The following is a 21982-nucleotide window of genomic DNA, read 5'->3' on the forward strand; positions in this document are numbered from 1 at the left end:
TTGTGTACCTTAGTTTAGGGAGCGGATCTTCCAAAGCCATTGGATATAGGTCACTAATCAGAATAATGCCTTGATAATAAGATATATTAGCATCTTTTAAGAGACCAAAATTGCCTATAAGACCAAACAAGAAATTACATCTTAAAATGTTGTCTAATCTTTGAGAACAGCAGAAAAACTAACGAAGAAAAATGGACTGGACATGAAGGGTATAATATTAGGATAATAAACATTTTTCCTCTTAATATTCTCAGGTCAGGAAACATACTTCTTACCCCAATGGCTTGTACTTCTTTGATGAGTGGAAGAAGAAGACAGTAGAATCAAGTGACGCCGTTGCTAAGATTTCTCCATCTGCTGTGTAGCTTAAGGCTGTTACATCCATCTTCAACCAACCATACACAAAAATAAGTAAAGAAGACGCCTTATTATTACCAATATATCTAGCTTCGCATGATAAATGAAGCTTTTAAAGAAACATGGCAGACAGTCTATAACAGTATCATGTCCACTTTACACAGCAATACACCCATGTTTAACATTTTCAGAAATAGAAAATAAGTTGTCATAATTACAATGTAAGTTTTCACTGTAAATATATATATTGTAATTGAAATCATTCTTCTTTGAAGTTCAAAGGTATTATTATTGAGCATATTTTTATAAGATCTTACTACTAACTTAATGCATTCTAAAGATTTCATGCCCCTCTACTCAATATCAGTTCAAGATTTGGTCAATGCCAAGATTTTGAGACGTCAAACATCCGAAAATTCCATCTATTTCAAGCAAATTTTTCAAGTTGGTAGTCATTTTATAAAGGACCAATATCCACAATCATCGACAACAAATATAACAATTCCCAAAATGAGCCTCTTACCACATGTGGCTTTTTAGCATTTGCGAGCACCCATTGACTGCGATCTTGAGAGAGAATCCTTATCACACCATCAGAAAATCCAGCAATGACTGTTTTACATAGTGGATCTACAGTGGTTGATGGCCAAAGTATAGATGATGCTCCACTTGAAAACCACCTTGCATATACTTGCTTCTTCTCATTAAAATGAAACAACCTTATCTGATTACAGAATTACTTAGTGAAGACGTGAAAGTACCAGTTTTCTTATCATAGATAAATCAGACATAGCCTTTCATTCTTACGAGTTATGACAGGGAATGTGCATCCCAAGAATCATATAGTATCATAAAATAGATTAATGCTGCGTAGACAAAAATTGTCTGAAAATTAGGCGAAAAGAAGTTCTTGGGAAAATACCGAGTAATCAGAACCTGATGTGGCCAGTAAATGACAATTTGGGGAGACTGATAATCCTGTAATGATGCCGGAATGAAATTCAAGCACTTTCTCTACCTCAAAGGATGGCACATTAACTTTACACAAAGCTCCATTTTCATCCTGTTATGATGAAATTGAAGAACAATGAGACAAAATGGATCGAAAAACTTGGCTAACTGGACACATATGATCAATAAATTGAAACAAATTTGGAGTTTTTTTCAAAGCAGAAATTATGAATATCATTGGTCTTCAGACTAAATTAAATGACTTTAAGGTGAGCGTACATGCCTTGAATATCTTAAGAATAGTTCTCACCTGAATAAGCCAATGATCCTCAGCAACTATGATCCCTTTGATTGAACACCTTTCATCTACTTGTAGCTCACGCAACGGATTCACTTCACAAACAGTCTTCTCATCTCCATCATCAGCTGCATCCAGCCACTTTATACACTCTTGTATTATGAGTAATTGTGTTAATTTAAAGATTATTTTATTAAAATGTATGTATAGAAGCATGGAATGGTGGGAAGAATGAAAGAAAGAAAGATATATTAGCATCTTTTAAGAGAAGATACTTGGTCTATGAAGTAAGTTGCAACCACAGATTGCTAGGCACACATGCATTGTCAAGAAAAATCCAGGTTTAACTTATGAAATTATAATGCATGATCTTGCTAGTCTGCACCCAAAGGTTACGGTGTTATTTGGCATTAAGTCTACATTTTTTGACATGTTTTTTCTCAGTGTCCCCTTTCTTTGTACTGCTAAAGTCAGTTTGATAAAATCTTAGTAAAAAATGATAGTATTTAGTAGAAAACAATATCACAAATTTGTATAATAAATCATCCGTCAGATGATTTGGCATCTAAACCTATGCTCAATATACAAGCTAACATGCAACCGATATTTTTCCAACCATTCAGCCCTCTCGTTCATTTATGTGCCTCATCTCATCCGATCGATGATCGTATTAACTGGACAGTCAGTCACTTCTGCTGCTGTTGAAATGAGCTCTTATGTGGTTTATGCTGATGAGCTGCAGATTTAAGCATCCAATTCTCAAACCAAAACATAATATTTATGTACTTCAAGTGTTTCCCTCTTCGTTTTCGGATTCTTATCAAATGCTCTCATACTACCCAGATTAGGCTAATGCTGGAGCAAGACAGGCCCAGACTACAGAAGAAATGAACCTCTCTATATAAATTGTCATTTCTTTGCCCCACACCAATATAAGCCAAATCTGCTTTGGAAGATCTAGACAATTGTTCAGCAACATATGAAGAGAAGGTAGTTTAGTTTTTTTTTTCATAAAAATATCCTCCATTGGTATTAAAATTAAAGTGGCCAGGGGCAATATACAAATAGTATATAAACTATGTCATCTCAACAATTATAGATCATCCAAGAAAGGACCAAAGATAAGTGATGTCATTTGGCAAGATACCTTCTTGCCTCATTCAATCAAAGAATTTTATTACCTCGTCATGAACACCATATTCTACATAGCCTTGCTGAGAGTGCAGCCTTGTTGCACCAATAAAACTGCACAACCCAGGTATGCTCTGGTCACACTTATTCCTCTCTAGCTCATTGGAGTGCTTCTGATACCACCGTTTTTTTATGTGAGATAGGAAGATTTCTATTTGATTTATCCATTACATAGAAGAACTTTGATGACCTTTCCCGTTGAGGGCCAAAATCACTATCTCAGAGAGAAACTTGCCCACAAACAAACCATTTTTTTGAAAACGAACTTATGCATCTCTGGCTCTCTTTTGTGTGTGTGTGTGTGTTTTGCTTCTAGAATCTGCATACATCCATGGCTGTGTATTTCTCTTTTCCTCCAAAATTTCCATTCCTCACAATTTTTTGAAAACAATTACTTATGCATCTCTGGCTCTCTTTTGTGTGTGTGTGTGTTTTGCTGCTAGAATATGCATGCATCCATGGCTGTGTATTTCTCTTTTCCTCCAAAATTTCCATTCCTCACCTCTATCATCAATTAGTACCTTTATATTATTCACTTTCCTTTAACCTTGCAAAATGCATATAGTCCTGTCCCAGTGAAACCAAGAAGCGGACCTAAAACATTTAACCAGTCAAAAAGATAAACCTCCAAATCATACCCACCCTAATACCACAGTAAACAAGTCCTTCAGATTCCCACAAATTGTTTTGAGTCAAGGGAGAGTTAAGTGTTGTCTTCAAAAAGAATGCCAAAATGCATGAAGCCAACACAACAAGTTGAAACCCTGTTTCAGACACTCGAAGAAAATTCATGGTTCTCTCTAAATCTTCATTTAAAATTGCCCATAGTGCCAATATGGGTCCACAGATCATAACATTACACCACATAAGACCAAACTGTTGAGCCCACTTGTTTTACCAAAATGAGAGATGATTGAGAGATATATAGCAGTTGTCAAATTTGATAGCAGAACCACCATGTAACCGTGCAAAGTGAAAGACAGATCTCGTGAACCAGCTACAAATGCACCCAACACTATAATTTCGACACTAGCAATAACATATCTCTTATTGATGCCATGCCAATTATATTCATAGCATCCACTAGCAATAAACCTATCATTCTCATATCCTGCCAGTAAGATCTGGATATGTATCTTTTGTCCAATAATAATTGACTTCAAATTGCCACAAGCTCTCACTTCAGCTTGCATTTTGTCAAAATAGTTTAATGCCTCTACTGAAGGTCCATGTTCCACGTATCCTGAAATTAGGGCAGTCCATGAAACAACAGTATAACTACATAATGTAGTGAAAACATGTTGTGACTCAAACATGTAGCATACAAATCCACCAAACTGTTACCAACAAAATGGTCATCCTCAAATCCCTTACATACAATATCTGTATGAATTTCCCATCCTTCATTGAGAGCTTGTATGCTACCTAATTGCTCCAACGCTACCAGATGCTTTCAATATACAAGCAAGAGTAACTACATTCAGCATAGTGAAGAGAAGGTAGTTAATTTCACTTCATTCAATTTAGTAACTTATGGAGTTTAGTCTCTACATTAGATCATGTATAGAAAGTATCAGGAAAATTGCTTTGTATATGGAAAAGAATGAAGGTAGATTTTAAAAAATTACATGCTATTTATACCAGTTTGTTCAACTTGGAAACCAATACCTCTGCTAAAATTATTTACTCAACCAATTGACATTTTGATAATTTGAATTAGACTGGAATTGGTGGAATAAATGATAGTGAATCTACCTCAAGACTCCAAAATCTGACACAACCATCTATTCCAGCAGTGAGCATCTCGTTCACCTTTTCATCCAACTGAATAAATTCAATCATGCCCTCATGGCATGGTTGGCCCCCAGGTCTTTTAAGCTGGCATTTTATTAACCCATCATCCCAAACAAGAACTGTCCCTGTCTCTGACCCTGAAAGGACCTGATGATTGATCGCAGAGCTGGGTGAATATATTATGTACAACTACAAGATCATCCCTATGATATAGCACAAACATTGAAACTTAAAAATGAATGTAAGCTCTCACCTTTCCGTCAGGGAGCTCAACATACGCACAGATGTCGCTGAGAGGAACTTGTCCAAACTTCCCAATAAGTCCCTGACAATGGATTTACACAAACATAATAAGTAAACATGAAGACATATATTTTCATTGCTAGAACGTCTGTAATGAGCCCTACATGATCCCCTAGCAACAGGACTTCCTAGGAAAGTAGTCAGAGGAACCATCTGACCAGAGCCACCATGCAGCAGCTTCCCAATACTGTAGCCAATGTCCAAGGACAAGGCATAGCACCTGAAATTGCCAAGTCACGTGTACAGGATCCCACATATAGCTTCAACCATCTGCCTATCATCATTGAACCTGGTGACTTGTATGGTTTCTAGTTGCCATTGTTTTGATGATGCTGAGAAAGGAGCTGTGACAGTCGTCAATGTTAACTTTACAGTGAAACCTGAATAGCTGAAGTCATCATTGCCATACTTGTGAGTGTAGCCCAAATTCACAAGAAAGAAACTTACTCAATTATCACATGAGGGAGAAGATCTGACCCTCATCTATAAGCAGAAGAGAGGATAATGGATATCTAGGGACTGGCAAAGATCTTGGGACAGCTATAGACTAAGAATGATCCAAAAACAAAAAATGGCTATATCTTCAAAAAAATGCAAGAAACATATACTTTAGAATAACCTGATGAATTGTGGGAGGCATAATCTACGAGTCAAAAATTAATGTCGTCCTTGGAGTTGTTCAGAGGTTTGATGGCCTACAGGCTAGAACTTTTGAAGGAGAAAATTGTTTATACCTTTGAGATATACTGAATCAAATATATGCTTTAATATATTATTTAGAATGTCTCATCACCTCAAGCTTTGGGCCAGTGAACGTATTTGCCATTTTCCAAAATCTTATATGACCAATTCCTGCTGTTAGAAGCTGACCAGGAAAATACCTTGAAAAAGATACCTACATCAAAAAACAGATTCTATGAATTTTACATAAGAAAAAATAAACTGATTATGTGCCAGCAATTTTCCAATGATATTGTTACTGCATCACTGGTCAGCATCAACTGTAAGGCTTCATGCAGTGATATGCTCTTCACATTTTTTATATTCAGTAATTTTTTATTCACATAATGTGCAGCAAAAGATGTGTCTTTCCTCAAAACAGGATGGGTGTTAATTCCTTGGAAGATTTAAAGTTTCACTAGCATACTTGGAAAATTTCCTGTGAGAATGCCTTTGATTGTAACACAATGGTCTCATTTTTCCAGTCCCACACGGTCAACCAATAATCTGGATGACCGCCAACCTGCAGGTTGCACAACATAAACAATAAAATATTATATAGTAAAAACAAACTTGGCAGTAAGAACATTTTATAAATCCCATTTTACCGTGGCAAGATGAGATCCATCATTATTGAAAGCTGCTGCTGTGTATACTCTCTCGGTTCCTTGTTTAAGTACCTACTCATACATAAGATGATGCCCTTCACACTTTACGCTTAAAATATATGGTGGGAATGAATGAATATCTAGATGTCACGTAACTTGGACATCATTAACTTCCTTCTTTAAGATGTACATCTACCTTTTCGTACTGAATAAGCAACATGCTCAAAACCACTTTTAATCCATCATATGGTCAAATATTTATCGTGCAATTCATATAGAAAATAGAGTAATGCAGTATAACTTGTAGATTAACATTTTGTACTCTGAGAGAGAAAGAAGGAAAGTTGTATTCACCTCTACTAGAGGATAAAATGACCCACGAGACCATAGTATACTTTACAAAATGTTTACAATTGGAACATGAAAATAGTTGCAACAGTAAATCATTTCATAAAAGAACCAGAATGGTAGTAAACCTTGAATATTGTCAAATCGGGGTAGTTATAGACGTAGACATTTGGACCGTTTCCTTTTTCACAGACAGCAAATAACGTTTTTGATGGATGCACAGCTACACACCCAACACCATTACCACCGACAGTCTGTAACAATAAAACCAGCAGTTTTAAGTTATTCAGCGTCGCTTAAATCTTTTTGCACACCTTTAATTATTCTGTCACACACACATACACACATATATTAAGAGCTAATGCTTGATCATCATTTATGTCAATGAGGAATAGTTTTACCGGAAGATTGATTTGTGTCATTGTACTGAGATTCAGGAACTGGACAGAATTTCCACATGTGTGGATTAATATATCAGCTTCAATATATACTAAGTTATTTCTTCGACCTCCCTGCTCATAAAGGTGTGACTTTCAGTTGGGTAATTTAAACACCAAAACATGAAAACTGAAACAGGTTATATTTAAGCAAATGTATACAGGAGTGTTACAATCAAGTTCCTTCCTCATCTTATAGATCAATATGCCTTAATTACATCTGACAGATTAAGGACATGTGATGAAACGACAAACAAAATTATTAAGCCACTGCTGAAAGTACCATTCACCCCCTTAACTGATAATAGAGCTACATTCAGTTATCAGGAATAGATCTTTAAAACATCAACTGCAATTCATTCTCTCTAGGTTCCATCCAAATGACAAAAAGAAACAAACACAATAACATTCGGTCCATCTTTTCCAAGAAGATCATAGCAAACAGGAACCTGGTAGAGCCATAAACAATAGTTGGTATGACAAGGAATGTCGTGTACAAACAGATGGTTGCATCACAATGTAATTCAGGTGATTCGTGTACACACATAAGCAAGAGTAACCTTCCAATGCCTTGTGAGGAAAAAGAAGAAATTATATTTGGTTAAATTTGAAGCATACATGTATTTCTTGTTTCTAGGAGAAGAAAATGAAAGAGCATGGAAAATGTTTAATCAGAGGCAACCTACCACACGACAGATCTCATCTCAGGGGGTTGTGGCTGAACACACAAAGGTACTAAAGGATATCCATGGCAGCCCCCACTCGCCCACACACATAGCTCATGCCCAAGTGAATCCACCTTTCTTAGTCGACAAAATGTAAAAATTGCTATTAATCAGTTACCTAAGCAAGGATCAAGATCATGATGGATTGGCAGGTGAGCGTTTTATCTATGCCCATCACATCTTGCTCTCATTGCAAGGACACATCTTCAATAGAGGTATGAGTGAAGGTTTCCTACAGAACATACAATTGCACCAATCTTCAAGAGAGGAAACCCCATGATGCCAAACAATTTAAGGACAATCATGATAGGCCATTAGTTGGCAAAATTATATGTCTCAATCATGATTGGTCATTAGTTGGCTAAATTGTATATCTCGATCAATCCTAGAGTCAGAATTGGGTGTATAGGCTGAGAGAAGTGGCTGCTGTTCAGCTAGACAGGCAGGCATTTGATAACCTAGTGACCATCCACTGCCTTATTGAGGAGGGCAGAGCCCAGAAAAAGAGGTTTAATTGCTGCTTTGTGGATTCCCTAAAAGCCTTCAAAATTGTATCATGTGCTCAACTTATGCAGTGGTTAGAAGACCATGGTGTCCCCCTAGATATCCAATAGGAAATACATGCACTATATGAATCCATGTCAGAAAAGTGTGGGTTGTCAGGGGCTGTGACTAACACAATTGGAGTAAAATAAGGATCCCACTATCACCCACTCTCTTTAGCCCCTATTAGATGAGGTATCACATTACATAGAGACATTGGATGTTCATGAGCATTCTTCACTAGTAACACCAAACAAATATTACTATATACTGATGATATTGTGCTGATCTCCAGCTCTCCAACGGTTTTTGTTCTCAAAGACGAGCAACACTTAAGATGTAATCTCTTGTTTCTTATCATCCATTTTGGCTCTTACACTACATTAGGTAAAGAAAGAAAGAGGAAAGCTCGTACATTACATGTACGAGTGGTTGGTTGGACTGAAAAAGGAAGCCCACAAGAAGATGCCAAGAATCTCATAACAAAGATCATGGAATCAGATATTTCATTTGCTTCAACGTGGAGGGTGGGAAGAGATGAGTCTAGAGCTAAAGCCCTGATCATCCACATCATGGATATGGAAAAGAAAAAAGCTTTCCTATCTAAAAAAAGGGCATTCAATGGTGACAAGATATATTTAGATGACGATCTCACTCCAACTCAAGTGGCACATCACAAAGAAAACATGACGTGAATGCTTGACGCAAGAAAGAAGAGAAAATGGGCTGTATATAGATATGATAAGGTCATTATTATAGAGAGAGAGCCACATGACGATGTATGGCCTATGAGACCTTACGCATGACGATATGGAATTACAATGACTCTATAAGGGCAGATGTCAGGTATTTTGAAGATACCTTAAAGAGCACAAATATTGCTATGTATACAAAGACCCATCAATGCATGGCTAGTAAACTCCCCGATGTAAAATTATGGCAGAAGAGGTTGGTCTAAAGTGATAAGGTCAAGATATGAGTACAATAACATAATATGGCAAACACTTTCTATCCATGGGAAGTGCATATGGATTTGTGATATATAATGGACTGTCACAATGGCTCAGATCAGATGCTTTGACATGTTGGAACCAAAAGGAGATGCAAGCGCAGTCAATTTCCTAATGCCATCTCCATCTCTTATACCTAAAATAACAAAGTTCACTATATCTGGTAGACCTATTGGCTTGGCAGCAGATCATGTATATCTATGCTTTGAGGTGTGGACTCTTGGTCCTTTCGGCGAGCTTCTTCATTCAGCAAGCTCAACTTCACCTCCTCTAGGGATAGATGCTTACCTTCCAGTCCCGCGTTGCCCAATGTGACAACCAGCGTTTCCCAACTTTCTAGAAGGGATCCCATCAACAACAGTGCTAATACCTTGTCGGCAAGAGGTACTTCTAGAGAGGTGGTTTGGTTCATCAAACCTTGGAAGGCATTGATGCACAAGGGATGTATAGCTAAGAAGGAGAGTGGTCTGGCTAAGTACCAATTTACTCAAGAGACAATTTACTATAAGATATCCCGGGGCAGCCTCCACTTCCCCACCCACATGACTGACACCCACATAAAGCCACGTTTTTTACTTCACAAAATGTAAGAAACGTCAGTGATTACATTATGGTGTACATATTAAATGTTGGGTTCTCAGGAATACCTGTCAGCCACTTGAAAAGAGTTGGGTGCTTCCCTATGGGTGAGGGGCATTCCTAATTTCACTTGAAAAGAGTTTGAAAATGTCTAAAAATGTTTTTCTACTAAGTTTCTCCATGTCAAGAAACAAACGCCATAGACCCTCCTACTTCTGGAGACAGTATCAGTTCCCATTGAGATCATGGCCATGGAGAGGGTCATTGAGTAAAGTCCCTCACATCAATTGCATAGAATCACATGGGAAGCGAGTAAAAAGATGCAAAAGACAAATAAAGAAAACATTTGCATTCCAATTGGATGCAATATATGAAAAAAATGGCTTGGAAGAGAAGATGTAACACGCTTGCTTCATGATGCATCAATAGATTACTCTATGAACGAGGCTTTTTTGCAATGGCAATATATCATAACATGGAAAAATGTGGAGGCTCATTCTTCACCAATTATACTGCATATGTTGCACCTAATTACAAAACCATATTCTCTACGGAACAAGGGGAGCAATGTGGAGGCTCAAGCTTCACACATTATACTACATATGTTGCACCTAATTACAAAACCACATTCTTCGCTAGAAAAGGGAACCACACACATTGATACATGTTAGAGCCCATCCCTTTGTCCAATATCTGAACCTTTGCCTACATACGACTTAGTTCAAACTCGATTTGATGTGAGACTAGATGTTGGGGCACAAGTGATGAAACTAGTCAACTGCGCACATTTTCCCTAAAAAAGTTTTGGAGTCTAAGTATCCCCCTTTGATACAATGTTCTGCCTTTGATCACATTCAACTACGCTTTCCACGCATCTTCAACCCAACCCAATCCTTGCATGAATTTCTCTCATGGTCACAATTTCCACTCTCGATTGGCACATTTGTTAGTAAAGTTCTTAAACATCAAGCACCATTGCTCGCTTTCCCATATATTACGAGAAAACTATAAAAATTTTGTCGCATTGGTCATATTTGACCTTCACATATGATAAGAAAATATATGTATCTCCCTTCACCCCATTGCTCTTTTTCTCTTGTTCTATCGTCTAATGAATAATGAACCATTATAGACTTCTTTAGCACCATCATCCTTTCCTACCGTACTATAAGCCAATCATGAGCTACACAAGTAGGGTCTCGAACCTCCACCACAACATTTAAACGGGGTTGCAACTTAAAATATATCAGTAATAGCAGTATCTCATGCATGTGGCCACCGTTCGATTTATTCTTGCTATCAACAAATCAATGCCATCACCACCCAACACCAAACGTGATTTCCTCACTTTAGCAATCTCTCCTCTTGGATCAGTCTATATTGAAGACCTTTCAATGGTAGATGTTCCAAGTCTATCTATGTTCATAACTTTACATGCTTAGGTAGCAGGAAAATCCGGCAGTTTAGGTGGTTTTACTGATCTAGATATGTTTATTTTGATTTCTTGTTCTCCAAGATGACAAAACAATTTAACACGTAATCTTTCTTTCCGTCTCATAGACCATTTGGGGATCTTCAAAGGCCCTCTCTCTCTCTCTCTCTCTCTCTCTCAAAATACGAGACAACACTTAAGATGTAATCTCTTGTTTGGTCTTATAGGCCATTTTGGCCTCTTAAAAGACATTAATATATCTTTCTTTCTTTCTAAAACTTACCTCAAAACCGAGGCATCTCTTGAACATGGCAGTATCGGGGGGGAGCGGTTGTGGATCAGTCATCGGTAACCCCATCTTTGCAAAACAAACTCCTGTTGCTTCAAACAGACATGTGTGTGTGTGTGTGTGTGTGTGTGTGTGTGTGTGTGTGTGTTTACGGTGTTATGTATGTATATATGTGGTATATCAATGTGTGTGTGTGTCTGGTGATGAAGCTAAGAATGATCAGAGATTGATTGAGGGGTCGAAAGTCGAAAGCCGAAGAAAGCGTGATGACAGTAAATGCATGTGAAGGTCGGGGCACCTGCATTCCTTTCCTTTCCCTTTCCTTTCCCTTTCCTTTCCTGTGTTTTCATTCCATGTGGTTCTGTTTTCTGTTTTGCATTTCTGGTTTGGAGATGGCTGCCGTTTCCCACTGTCCCCTCCCCCATTCTTATTCTCTTGTCCTCCGCCTCGGCTCTCCGATCCCATCGACAATAATAATAATAAACCCGACACCCGAAAAGCAGGACACTCGTCCGGTCTTCGTATCATGTCCGCCCCCCCCACCCTACGTTTAAAACTCTCTCCTTCTGTCACGAGCAGAATGATGCCATTGCACTCTCCTTATTCGTGAGATGGATCATCACGGAAGGGCATCTCTAGTGTGTTGCATAGCAACATTGTCACTGCGTGTATCATTGGAGTGGTACAAGTATGTATTAGTTCCCCTGATATGTTGAACCCGTAGCTCACCCAGCATTCCTTGGCTAGTATCCCATCAGTCCAAAAAATTAACTTTATGATGAGAGCAGGGGTCTCATCGTCCCCTCGAGAGTGTTGCGACTACGTGGGCTTCATTAACATGTCTCCCGCTAGACAAAGATACATTGTTTGTAACAAAAAGAGGCACAACAAATTCTACATCCACAATTTAATGCGCATCGCACTAGCGAGTGCGCCTTCAAACCAAGGGGTTGCATATCTTAAGGGGTCTCTAGCTCCTACAATCAACATTCATTCATAGATCTCCTTGGGCATTTGTAAAGTTCCTTTGTAAACGAGCGGGGTATAATTCCTTGACGTGAACCATGATTTATTTTTATTTATAAAGAAGGATGCACCTTAATATATTACTTGAAAACAATACATAGAGAAAACAAAAGGAGACATTTCATCTCACTTCTAATGTGATACAAAGTCTAGTATAAGCATCTAATCAAGTAGATGATGTCATATATGAAACAATAAATATCAGGGTTTTTTTTTTAGAAAACATATCCTTCCATTAGTTTAAAAAACCATATCAACTACAAAATACAAAATGATGGAAAAGAGATGATTATCCTTCCCCAACCCGTCTTGTGTAAGACAATAGCTAGCCATGAATCCTTCTTTTGATAGACTTGATTGAACACTTCCTCAATAGTTGAAACATACCATGAATTTGCATATGTTCAAACGAAATCAATCTTCCTCGTCATGTTCATATTCAACATATCCAGATACTACCTTTGGGTCATCCATCACATGTATCCAATATACCCCCACGTTTACAATGACCAAGCATCCTCTTTTTTCCATATTCAACGTAAAACTCAATCAAAGCATTATGGTATAGAGGTCATTTTGCATGCCTCAATCCATGATTCCAGCATGTATGAACATACCGTCATGGTTCTAGCATGTATGAACAATAAATATCAATTATGCAGCATAAAAGAAGGTATGGCATAATTCCACTTCATACCAAAAGTTGTACTGGAAAATAAGTGAAGTCCTTGCCATCGGTTCTTAAAGGCCACTTGTTGTTGCCACAAAACATCAACCGAACTCTGTAGATCATCACAATGACCAGGTAGTGTGTTGACAAATAACATCCAAAATTCAATAAGCATAGTGCGGAGATGTATGTGAACATTGTTAAAAACATAATCACATCTCACTTTCCATATTATCCAAAGAGCCAACAACGTAATAGTATGCCATGATAATCTATTAACTTATGAATAACTCAGTGCTATGGGTTTGAAACCCATCTCATGTTATTTTTGGTATCAACAATGCTTTTGTGGGCTCCAATTGGATTTTGTTTCTCTCATTATTTATGCATGTTCCTTGTTTTGCCCCTTGCATGATGAAAATTCAATCTTATTGACAATTGTCTACAATTTTCTATGTTCCCTGTTATGGAATAATGCTCACATCCAACTCGTCCATATTCATACATGATGCACTCCTTGTCATCACAATTATTGGTTGTGTCAATGATGTCCATTTTCCCCACTCATTTATTGGATGTTTGGTTGTTTGATTTCATAATAAAATATGGCATTTGTTGGCATCCATTGATGTACCGTTACCACTTCTTGATTGGTTACATGTTTCATCTAAAGTCAACTTCTCAGGTTTGTTTGCTATCTTTTGATTGTCACTCTCACTCAAATGTATGTTATGCAACACTTATGCTATACACTAAGTAATTCTCACTTCTATGCTCCATATATGTGTTGTTGCCACATTGATCTTGATTCCCCGTTTGAATGTGTTTATTTTATTGGCTTCATGGAAGTTATTCTTGTTTTATTACTATATTGATTGGTTTTGGATAAAATACCCACATTATATACACGATATTGCTCTTGACAATCTTTCAATATGTAATGATTTGTTGGATTCCAAACAAGTCACTCGTGTGCCCAAATATCATTCCAATGCGCAAGTTCATTGACTTCCAAACAAATAACTTTCAAAGCCAATTGTCCGAAATTCAAGTACCATGTGTCAACAAATTAATATAATGACCATTTTTCTTTTTCGATAATGATGTAAACACAAGAAGTCGTGCAAAGCACAATGTCATGGACTACCTTTGATTTATGATTAAAAAATAGAATAATAACATCTATGAATATCAACAAGAATTATAAATAGGATTGATGAAACTTGATCTTAAAATATTACTTTTACGTTGGTATTAAGTTTTCCTAGGTTTATGTATTTTCAAGATACAATTTTACATAGAATGATCACAAAAACTAAATCTGAAAACTTGAAATCAAAACATTTAGTATTCCATTGATTGACTATTTTTATAAACAAGCTAGTTTTGTTATAAATTCGTATAATGTGACTTAATACTACTGATGATGATTTGATGTATTATTTTTTCATATTCATAGTAATAATCTCCTCTTTGTTTTGTATTACTGGATGGGTTAACAATGTTTTATAACTTTCTCATTTAATAGATTATTATCAATATGTATGTGTTTACGTGCAGCTACAATGTTGCTTCAACAAATGAAGGTTTGATTTGATATCCTTTTCTATTATTTGATGTCGAAGATATTCAAAATAAGAATATCCTTTCATATTGTTAACATGGAGCAATCATTTCTCTAAAAAATATTTGCAGTTGTGAGTGTGTAGAAGCAATCCTTGTTTTTGTTAACAAAGAGAAAATAACTTTCGTTAGTTACCTATAACCCTTCTCACGTCGTGACAATGCAATTCATCCTTTTCCAATTGTGCTTGTATGTGTTTAGTGCATCGATATGTCCAACTAGTACTATTTCTTGAATATCTAAGGTGGAACTTATAACACCTTTCAAATGAAAGACAAAATCGCAATAACCTTGTTGTTCCCTCATCAAGAACCGCCCTAATGTATTAACATACTACTTTGAATGGTTTAGCATTCCTTAAACATGTACATGGTCGAGATAAGGAGACATAAGTGTGATGCAAACAACCTACATTATTTGTGTTGAAGGAAAAACCATCAATAAACTACAAGCCAAACAACAATCCCAAGCATTTAAGTGGTCAAAACTTTTGTGGTTCTTGACAATAGAATTATCAAATTGGGAATATAATCACAACTATGACATGATAATAAGGAATGATTTCTCCTTAGTTATAGATTCTCCTTAGTTACAGATTCGCATGTTTAATTAGTTATTTAAACAAAATAGCTAAGAATAAATGTTTTTTATTAGCTTTTTTCTTTCTTTCTTTTATTAAAGAAAAATACACCTTAGTATATTACTTGAGATATGTACATAGAGAAAACAGAAGGAGACATTTCATCTCATGTCTATTGTGATACAAAGGCTAGTACCAACATCTGATCAAACTGATGATATCATATAAGAAACAAGTAGAGCAAAAACTACAAGCTATGCCACAAAAAAAAAGGTATGGCATAATTCCACCTCAGACTAGAAGTTGTATTGTGACTTTGTTGGAGATAGCAATCTATGTAGACGAGAAAGTGGATGGAAGTGGAACTATCATGCAACTACTTGTAAGCTCATGCTCAAAAATAATAACGGAAGAGTGGGAAAAATATATCAGATAATCGAAGGCATAAGTCACATTACCAAAGCTACATTAATATATGTCATTATTGCAACGAAGTGAACTCAAATCTAGGAAGTGATCATTGCCACGATTCAACACCATTCATAACTAAGTCATGCAAGCTATTGCTAACAATCATAAAAAAAAATGTTGTTTTTTTGGTCCACAAATCGCATGTCAAATCATTTTCTTACTATCAACATTATTCGCGGAGAAAACATTTATCACGAGACATTATCAACCCAAGAATATGTGGTATAAACAATCATGTAACTTGTTTGGTAGAAGCAAAATTTGTGGCATGTAAAGAAATGCACATGTCAACACGAAGTGTCACAAATGCACCTCACATTGGGCTTTGTGACATACCTTGAGCCTTGGTCTTGATTGATGTGTACCATATTATTAGCCACAAGAGAATGCCTTACTTGAAGGGTTGACTGATCCAAAGATGGTTATTCGATTGTTTCTAAACCATGTTGATTGCAATCTCATATTCATTTGTTGACTAATGTCGAGCCACATGACACTCCAAGCTTGGTAGACACACGTCTTACTGTCGGACACAATTAAGAAGCATTAATTCGATTGTTTCTAAGCCATGTTGTTTACCATCTCATTAATGTCGAGCCACATGACACTCCGAGCTTGGTAGACACATGCCTTGCGTGTCGGACACAATTAAGGAGCATTTGAAACCCCCCAAGCATCAAAATTGAGTTGGAGAAATCAGGAGGAGGTTTTATGTCTGCCTGGCACACAAACTTTGGTATTTTACGTGGACAATGCAAAGTTAAATTTTTACGATGGACAATGTCTTTGGGCATGACGTTAAGTTGGTCGGTGTGTTTTCGATTGGCCCGGACAACAATCGATCCCCAACTCTCTCCGTCTTTTCTTTTTTTGCATTTGTTTGGGATTTGATCTCACACAAATGTGAATCCAATGGAAGCCCAAATCCTGATGCTTCATCAGGTCCCTGCTGCTACTGCTACTGCTACCGCTACTGCTAGGAGGGGTTTCTGTGGTAGGCCTCAAAATTTTGTTTCTCTCCTCCGTTCCTCAGCAATTCCTCTCATTTCCTTTTCTTTTTTATTTGTATGCATACCTTCCAGAAGCCAACAAAAGCAAAGGGCAGCAGAGACAGGGGAGCCCGCGCTCTGTGGTAATTCCTTCTTCTTTTTCAATGCTATGCTATGCAATGCATATATGTCTACATATGCTCGTATATATATACATGCAGATGCGCATATACATATACACATACACATACACATACATATACACATACACATACACATACACATACATATACACATACATATCCATATCCATATACATATACATATACATATACATATACATATACATATACATATACATATACATATACACATACACATACACATACACATACACATACACATACACATACACATACACATACACATACACATATACACATATACATATGTATACATATCCATATCCATATACATACACATACACATACACATACATATACACATACACATATGTATACATACACATACACATACACATACACATATACATACACATACACATACACATACACATACACATATACATACACATATACATATATACTCACACGCATGCATATCTTTGATTTTTAGCCTTTTAATGGTGGATTTCTTGCAGAGGCCCTTTCCCATTCGAATTATCTCGGTTGGGAAAAACCGGAAAGATGGAATAGATACCATTTCTGTCTCTTATTTTGAGAAATTGAAGCGATATTGTGCGATTGAAGATGTGCAAATCCGTTCCAATCCATCTGATACAAGGTTAGACAGCCAGTTAGTTATGTCGTTAGTTTTGAACTAGAAATATCTCATATATTTTGATGTGCATTTCACATAGCTCAATGTTTGAATCTTCGGTTGAGGTGGATCATTTTGGTACAGTGATGCAAATGCTCAGGTAGAAGCAGAAGGTGATCGGGTGGTTCGAAGCATTTCTTCCAAAGATTGGGTATTCCTTCTTAGTCTCTTTTTCTTATTGACTTGTGAATGTTGCTGCTTAGCTCACCCTTTTTATGCAAACATTGCATGATTAGCACACTTGAATTTGCTATTTATTATTATTTAAAAAAGAACTGATACATTTAGATTCCTTCCATCAACCTAATAGCATCAGTTTCTCAAACAACTTTGTGAATGCGCAAAAAAACCTGGTTTACATATTTATTGGAGAATTCTTACCGGGGATTTCTTGGAAAGTCCAAAAGCAAATGGTCGATGCGAATGAAAACAATTGGAAATGGTGGCATTTTTTTTCACACTATTGACTTGTTAAGGTCTTGCAATTGTATGTATTAATCTACAGTCCAGATATGTAGGTTATTGTTAAGTCCTAGTTTGTAACATTTAACAACAAAGACATCACCCAAGCAAGCCATCAAATTTCAGTTCTTGCAAAGCTATTGCAATTCTCACTATTTGGAACTTTGATAATTTTCTTTACAAAAATACATCTCTGGATATTTTTGTTCTGCATTCGGCTTTTGCTTTTGGGTTTTTTCCAAAGATGAGTTGGAAGCTCTGTATCGAAATTCTCCAAATGTGGGGTCTGTTTCAGTGTCAGTACAGTCAGCATTAAATCCATGAAAACAAGTGATACAATGACCTTCAAGCACATCGAGAACTTTTGTGTGGTGAATGTAATTGTAACATTCTCATGATGTGCCCTCTTGGTGAAATAAAGATTGATAAAGAAAGCAACTTGAGTGGACATATAATCTCTCCTTGGAATCTTGAAATTTAATTGCAGCTTGTTCTTTCAATCAACCAAGCAATCAAAGGGAATTTAAAACTTAAATCAAGTATTTCATTTTCAGATATGTTTTAAGTCATTGAAATTATTACTGCAAACAAGTTTTAAAAGCATTCATTCTCTATCTTGTAGGTGGTTCTCCTTGATGAGCGTGGACGACAATTAACATCTGAAGAGTTTGCGAATTTCATTGAAGATACGGCAGCTAAAGTATGTAAATATTGTGAGTTTGGTAGTTTCAAAGCCTTTATGCTTAACAAGTTTGTTAAAGTATGTACATGCTTGTATATACGTATACATACCCAGATACGTATACAAATGCTTTTATACATACACAAACATACATACATGTATACATATAAAATTTGTGAGTTTGGTAGTTTCAAAGCCTCTGTGCCTAACAAGTTTGTTGAAAGTATGTACATGCTTGTGTGTGCATATACTTAACCCACATACGGATGCACATGATTGTACACAAACATGGAAGGATACATGTCCACTAGGAACGTAAAGATGCAAGTAAATGTCGGGAGAAATGTTGGCCAATATTGTTGACTCATTTTTGTTTGGGTTCTCAATTTACATTATGCAGATTCCATCCACATTGGTGTTCTGTATAGGGGGTCCTTATGGTCACGGTTCGGCTGTGTTTGCAAGGGCAAATGAAAGCATCCGTCTTTCATCACTGGTGCTTAATCATCAAGTTGCATTGATTGTATTACTTGAGCAACTTTACAGGTCAATTTTATTTATTTATTTTATCATGTAATGAAGCATCTAATCATATAGTATATATAATCAATTCAACTAACTCATTAATGCCCAATTCTAACATACAATTATTGTTGATGAATGCAGAGCTTGGACGATTTTGCGAGGAGAGAAATATCATCACTGAAAAAAGTGTAACTAGTCATTGAAAGTAGGAAAAGAAAAATATAATTTTCATTTCTAGAGGATATACCTTAGCAGAAGATTATTTATTTGTATCATCAAAACATGAGAGTCATTACTTTTAAACTCATAAAATAGAGTAATTTTGAACAAAAATAATGCTTGACATTAGTTTGTTACAATTCAATTGGCCTACTGAACAAGTATTCAATCTAAAATACAATACAGGAACATTTGTATTTACTTTGATACCCATTTCATGGTATGCACTAAAACAAAACCATGGGGGAGTAAAAAATAGAAACATTGGACAATGGCGGATGCTTCTAATTAACTAATTATTGACAAATCACCATATGTAAGAAATGGTGAGTGGGACATTTTTAACGAGGAGATGATGGGTGCTATAGTAGGCCGACTAACCCTGAAAATGCGTGTAGGTCATGATCATCTAGATTGGGTCAATTAGACAATCATTTCACAGCAAACTAATGGGCCTAAAGGACTCCATTATGCCAATAACATATGACTATATTCTTGATCAACGATTGGATACAATTGGAACTGCTCATGACTTTGTCTTTTCATGTCTACTTGGACCAAATGTTTGTATATTGAAAACTTGTGCAAGACCCTCCTTGTTTGGAAGTGTAAGCATGGGCCATGGCTTCAATAATTTGAACATCAATGGTTCCTTGTATTTTCCACATTTGTAGCATATACGATTGGAATTGTATACATATCCAAATTTATCCTTATGCAGATATGCACCAGATTGCATATGCTTCCTTTTCTTGAGTCAATTCCCCAAGAGACAAACATTGAAGAGATGAAATCCCACACAAAATGTCATAACCACAAGGGCATATGATGTCATCAATTTTTGAGCAAATACCATCATAAGTTATTCAAATAACCCAAAAAAATCCTAAGCACAAAAAATCATGACTACAAACAACTTCTATAAAACGTATATTGATCAATTGAAGTTCTTGCTTAGAATTTTGAGTGGCAATAATTCTTTGTGGAATTTCACTATTTGATAGACAATATGCATCATGGAATGAACTATTAAGATCAACAATGCAATTTTGGACAAAATGTGAAAGAAAAGGGAATTAAGGTCTTGATGGTGATAATTTATTCATTTTGATTTATTGATTTCATGTGATGAATGCTGAGTTTGTACTTATTGTATTGCTCTGCACTTTAATCTATACAAGAAACATGAAGTTGTGTGTGTGTGTCGTATGTGCGTGTGCATTTGTGCATTAAAATAAGATTCATCCAATGAGTTTATAATTGATGTGAGAGGCCGGTAATTATGTTGCCACTAAAGTAGGAAAGGAATAAAGGACTACAATGAATGAAGGAATATATTGGGCAAAAGGTTAGAATTTAGAGTGATGCAAAATTCCATTAGGCACATTGTTTTAATCTTTGGATAGAACGTATGTGTGACCATGTGAAGGTGTCCTCCATTTTCAATAAATATGGTTTGGTTTGTTTCTCACAAAATTGCATGCCCCCTACTCTTCTTTTCTTTTCTGAATTCTTCGTCCACTTCATAATGGTTGTTTATAGTATTATTTTTATTAAAACTATAGAACAATAATGAAGCATAGACTTGTATACAAATAGGCTACATAGTCATAGGGTGTTTAATGGAATCATGGAATGAATTCTTGAGAGATACACGTGGATTGTTAAAAGAAATGTTATATTAAATTTGAAGAGGATTTCTTCATCGCTTGATTATATGGCCCTTACTCATTGTTAAGCAAAATAACATCATATTTTTTTTGTAAAATCATATTTTGTTATAATATCCCTAGAGGCATTAATGTTTCAGATTTAGAACATTGGGCATAGTCCGAAATGTATAAAAACATTGGGCATGTTTATGTTTAGAAGTTTGAATCAAGACTACTCTATAACATGTGGCATGGTGTATGCTTGATGGATGAGGTTGTGATGTGAAATGTAATCTTTAGGGTTTCCAACTTGTCTAAAAGGCCAATGGCTCTCTATTCAAAACAACCTTTTGGTGCCCAATTTTGGGGTTACCTTATGGTTCTCATTCCCTGTCCCCTTTCCCACTATGAATCACTTTTGCCAATGTAGATTTTCAAATCTAATTATTTGAGATAATCATATTTATTTATCTATTTTATTTAATTGAACCATCTATATTTCTTAATTATTATTATTTAATGGAATCATATTTCTTTATCTATTATATTTAATTGAACTATCTATATGTCTTAATTATTATCTAGTGTAGTGATCGAGTATGTATTAACCATAATCGGAGGAAGTTGCCTATGTATATATCATCTTAAAGACCGGCA

General features: G+C 36.1%; 2 protein-coding genes and 1 pseudogene across 2 annotated transcripts in view; 1 reads left to right on the plus strand and 2 right to left on the minus strand.

The window, feature by feature from the left end:
• LOC147866800 (cilia- and flagella-associated protein 44-like) overlaps positions 1 to 11795 on the minus strand; it is a 33391-nt gene extending 21596 nt beyond the window's left edge. Inside the window, exons 1-12 of the mRNA XM_087317287.1 lie at positions 11580 to 11795; positions 6972 to 7082; positions 6699 to 6824; positions 6223 to 6294; positions 6042 to 6137; positions 5688 to 5789; positions 4845 to 4916; positions 4553 to 4738; positions 1619 to 1747; positions 1280 to 1420; positions 881 to 1081; positions 276 to 385 (exon numbers count right to left, since the gene is read on the minus strand). Coding sequence (XP_087173413.1) covers positions 276 to 385; positions 881 to 1081; positions 1280 to 1420; positions 1619 to 1747; positions 4553 to 4738; positions 4845 to 4916; positions 5688 to 5789; positions 6042 to 6137; positions 6223 to 6294; positions 6699 to 6824; positions 6972 to 7082; positions 11580 to 11654 — 1421 coding nt within the window. The 5' untranslated portion in view covers positions 11655 to 11795. The remainder of the gene's footprint in view (positions 1 to 275; positions 386 to 880; positions 1082 to 1279; positions 1421 to 1618; positions 1748 to 4552; positions 4739 to 4844; positions 4917 to 5687; positions 5790 to 6041; positions 6138 to 6222; positions 6295 to 6698; positions 6825 to 6971; positions 7083 to 11579) is intronic.
• Positions 3275 to 4113, minus strand: LOC147866802 (UDP-N-acetylglucosamine transporter UGNT1 pseudogene; annotated as a pseudogene).
• Positions 11796 to 16801: 5006 nt separating the features above from the next.
• LOC147866803 (putative RNA methyltransferase At5g10620) lies at positions 16802 to 19802 on the plus strand. Its single transcript, XM_087317293.1, has 7 exons — positions 16802 to 16950; positions 17039 to 17088; positions 17607 to 17749; positions 17870 to 17936; positions 18870 to 18947; positions 19330 to 19475; positions 19596 to 19802. The coding sequence occupies exons 1-7, from the start codon at positions 16869 to 16871 to the stop codon at positions 19633 to 19635; spliced, it is 606 nt and encodes a 201-aa protein (XP_087173419.1). The 5' UTR covers positions 16802 to 16868; the 3' UTR covers positions 19636 to 19802.
• Positions 19803 to 21982: the final 2180 nt, after the last annotated feature.

This window comes from Azolla caroliniana, unplaced genomic scaffold (assembly GCF_043228905.1).
Source record: "Azolla caroliniana isolate FFs.n. ecotype wild unplaced genomic scaffold, voAzoCaro1.0.p SCAF_3, whole genome shotgun sequence".
Lineage (NCBI taxonomy): Eukaryota > Viridiplantae > Streptophyta > Polypodiopsida > Salviniales > Salviniaceae > Azolla > Azolla caroliniana.

What these genes read in the sequence shown, in the direction of transcription:
- LOC147866803 (XM_087317293.1), top strand. Translation starts at nt 16,869, where the DNA reads ATGGAAGCCCAAATCCTGATGCTTCATCAGGTCCCTGCTGCTACTGCT. An exon ending in TGCTAGGAGGGGTTTCTGTG is followed by an intron (nt 16,951 to 17,038) that starts GTAGGCCTCAAA and finishes CATACCTTCCAG; the next exon opens with AAGCCAACAAAAGCAAAGGG. An exon ending in TTACTTGAGCAACTTTACAG is followed by an intron (nt 19,476 to 19,595) that starts GTCAATTTTATT and finishes TGATGAATGCAG; the next exon opens with AGCTTGGACGATTTTGCGAG.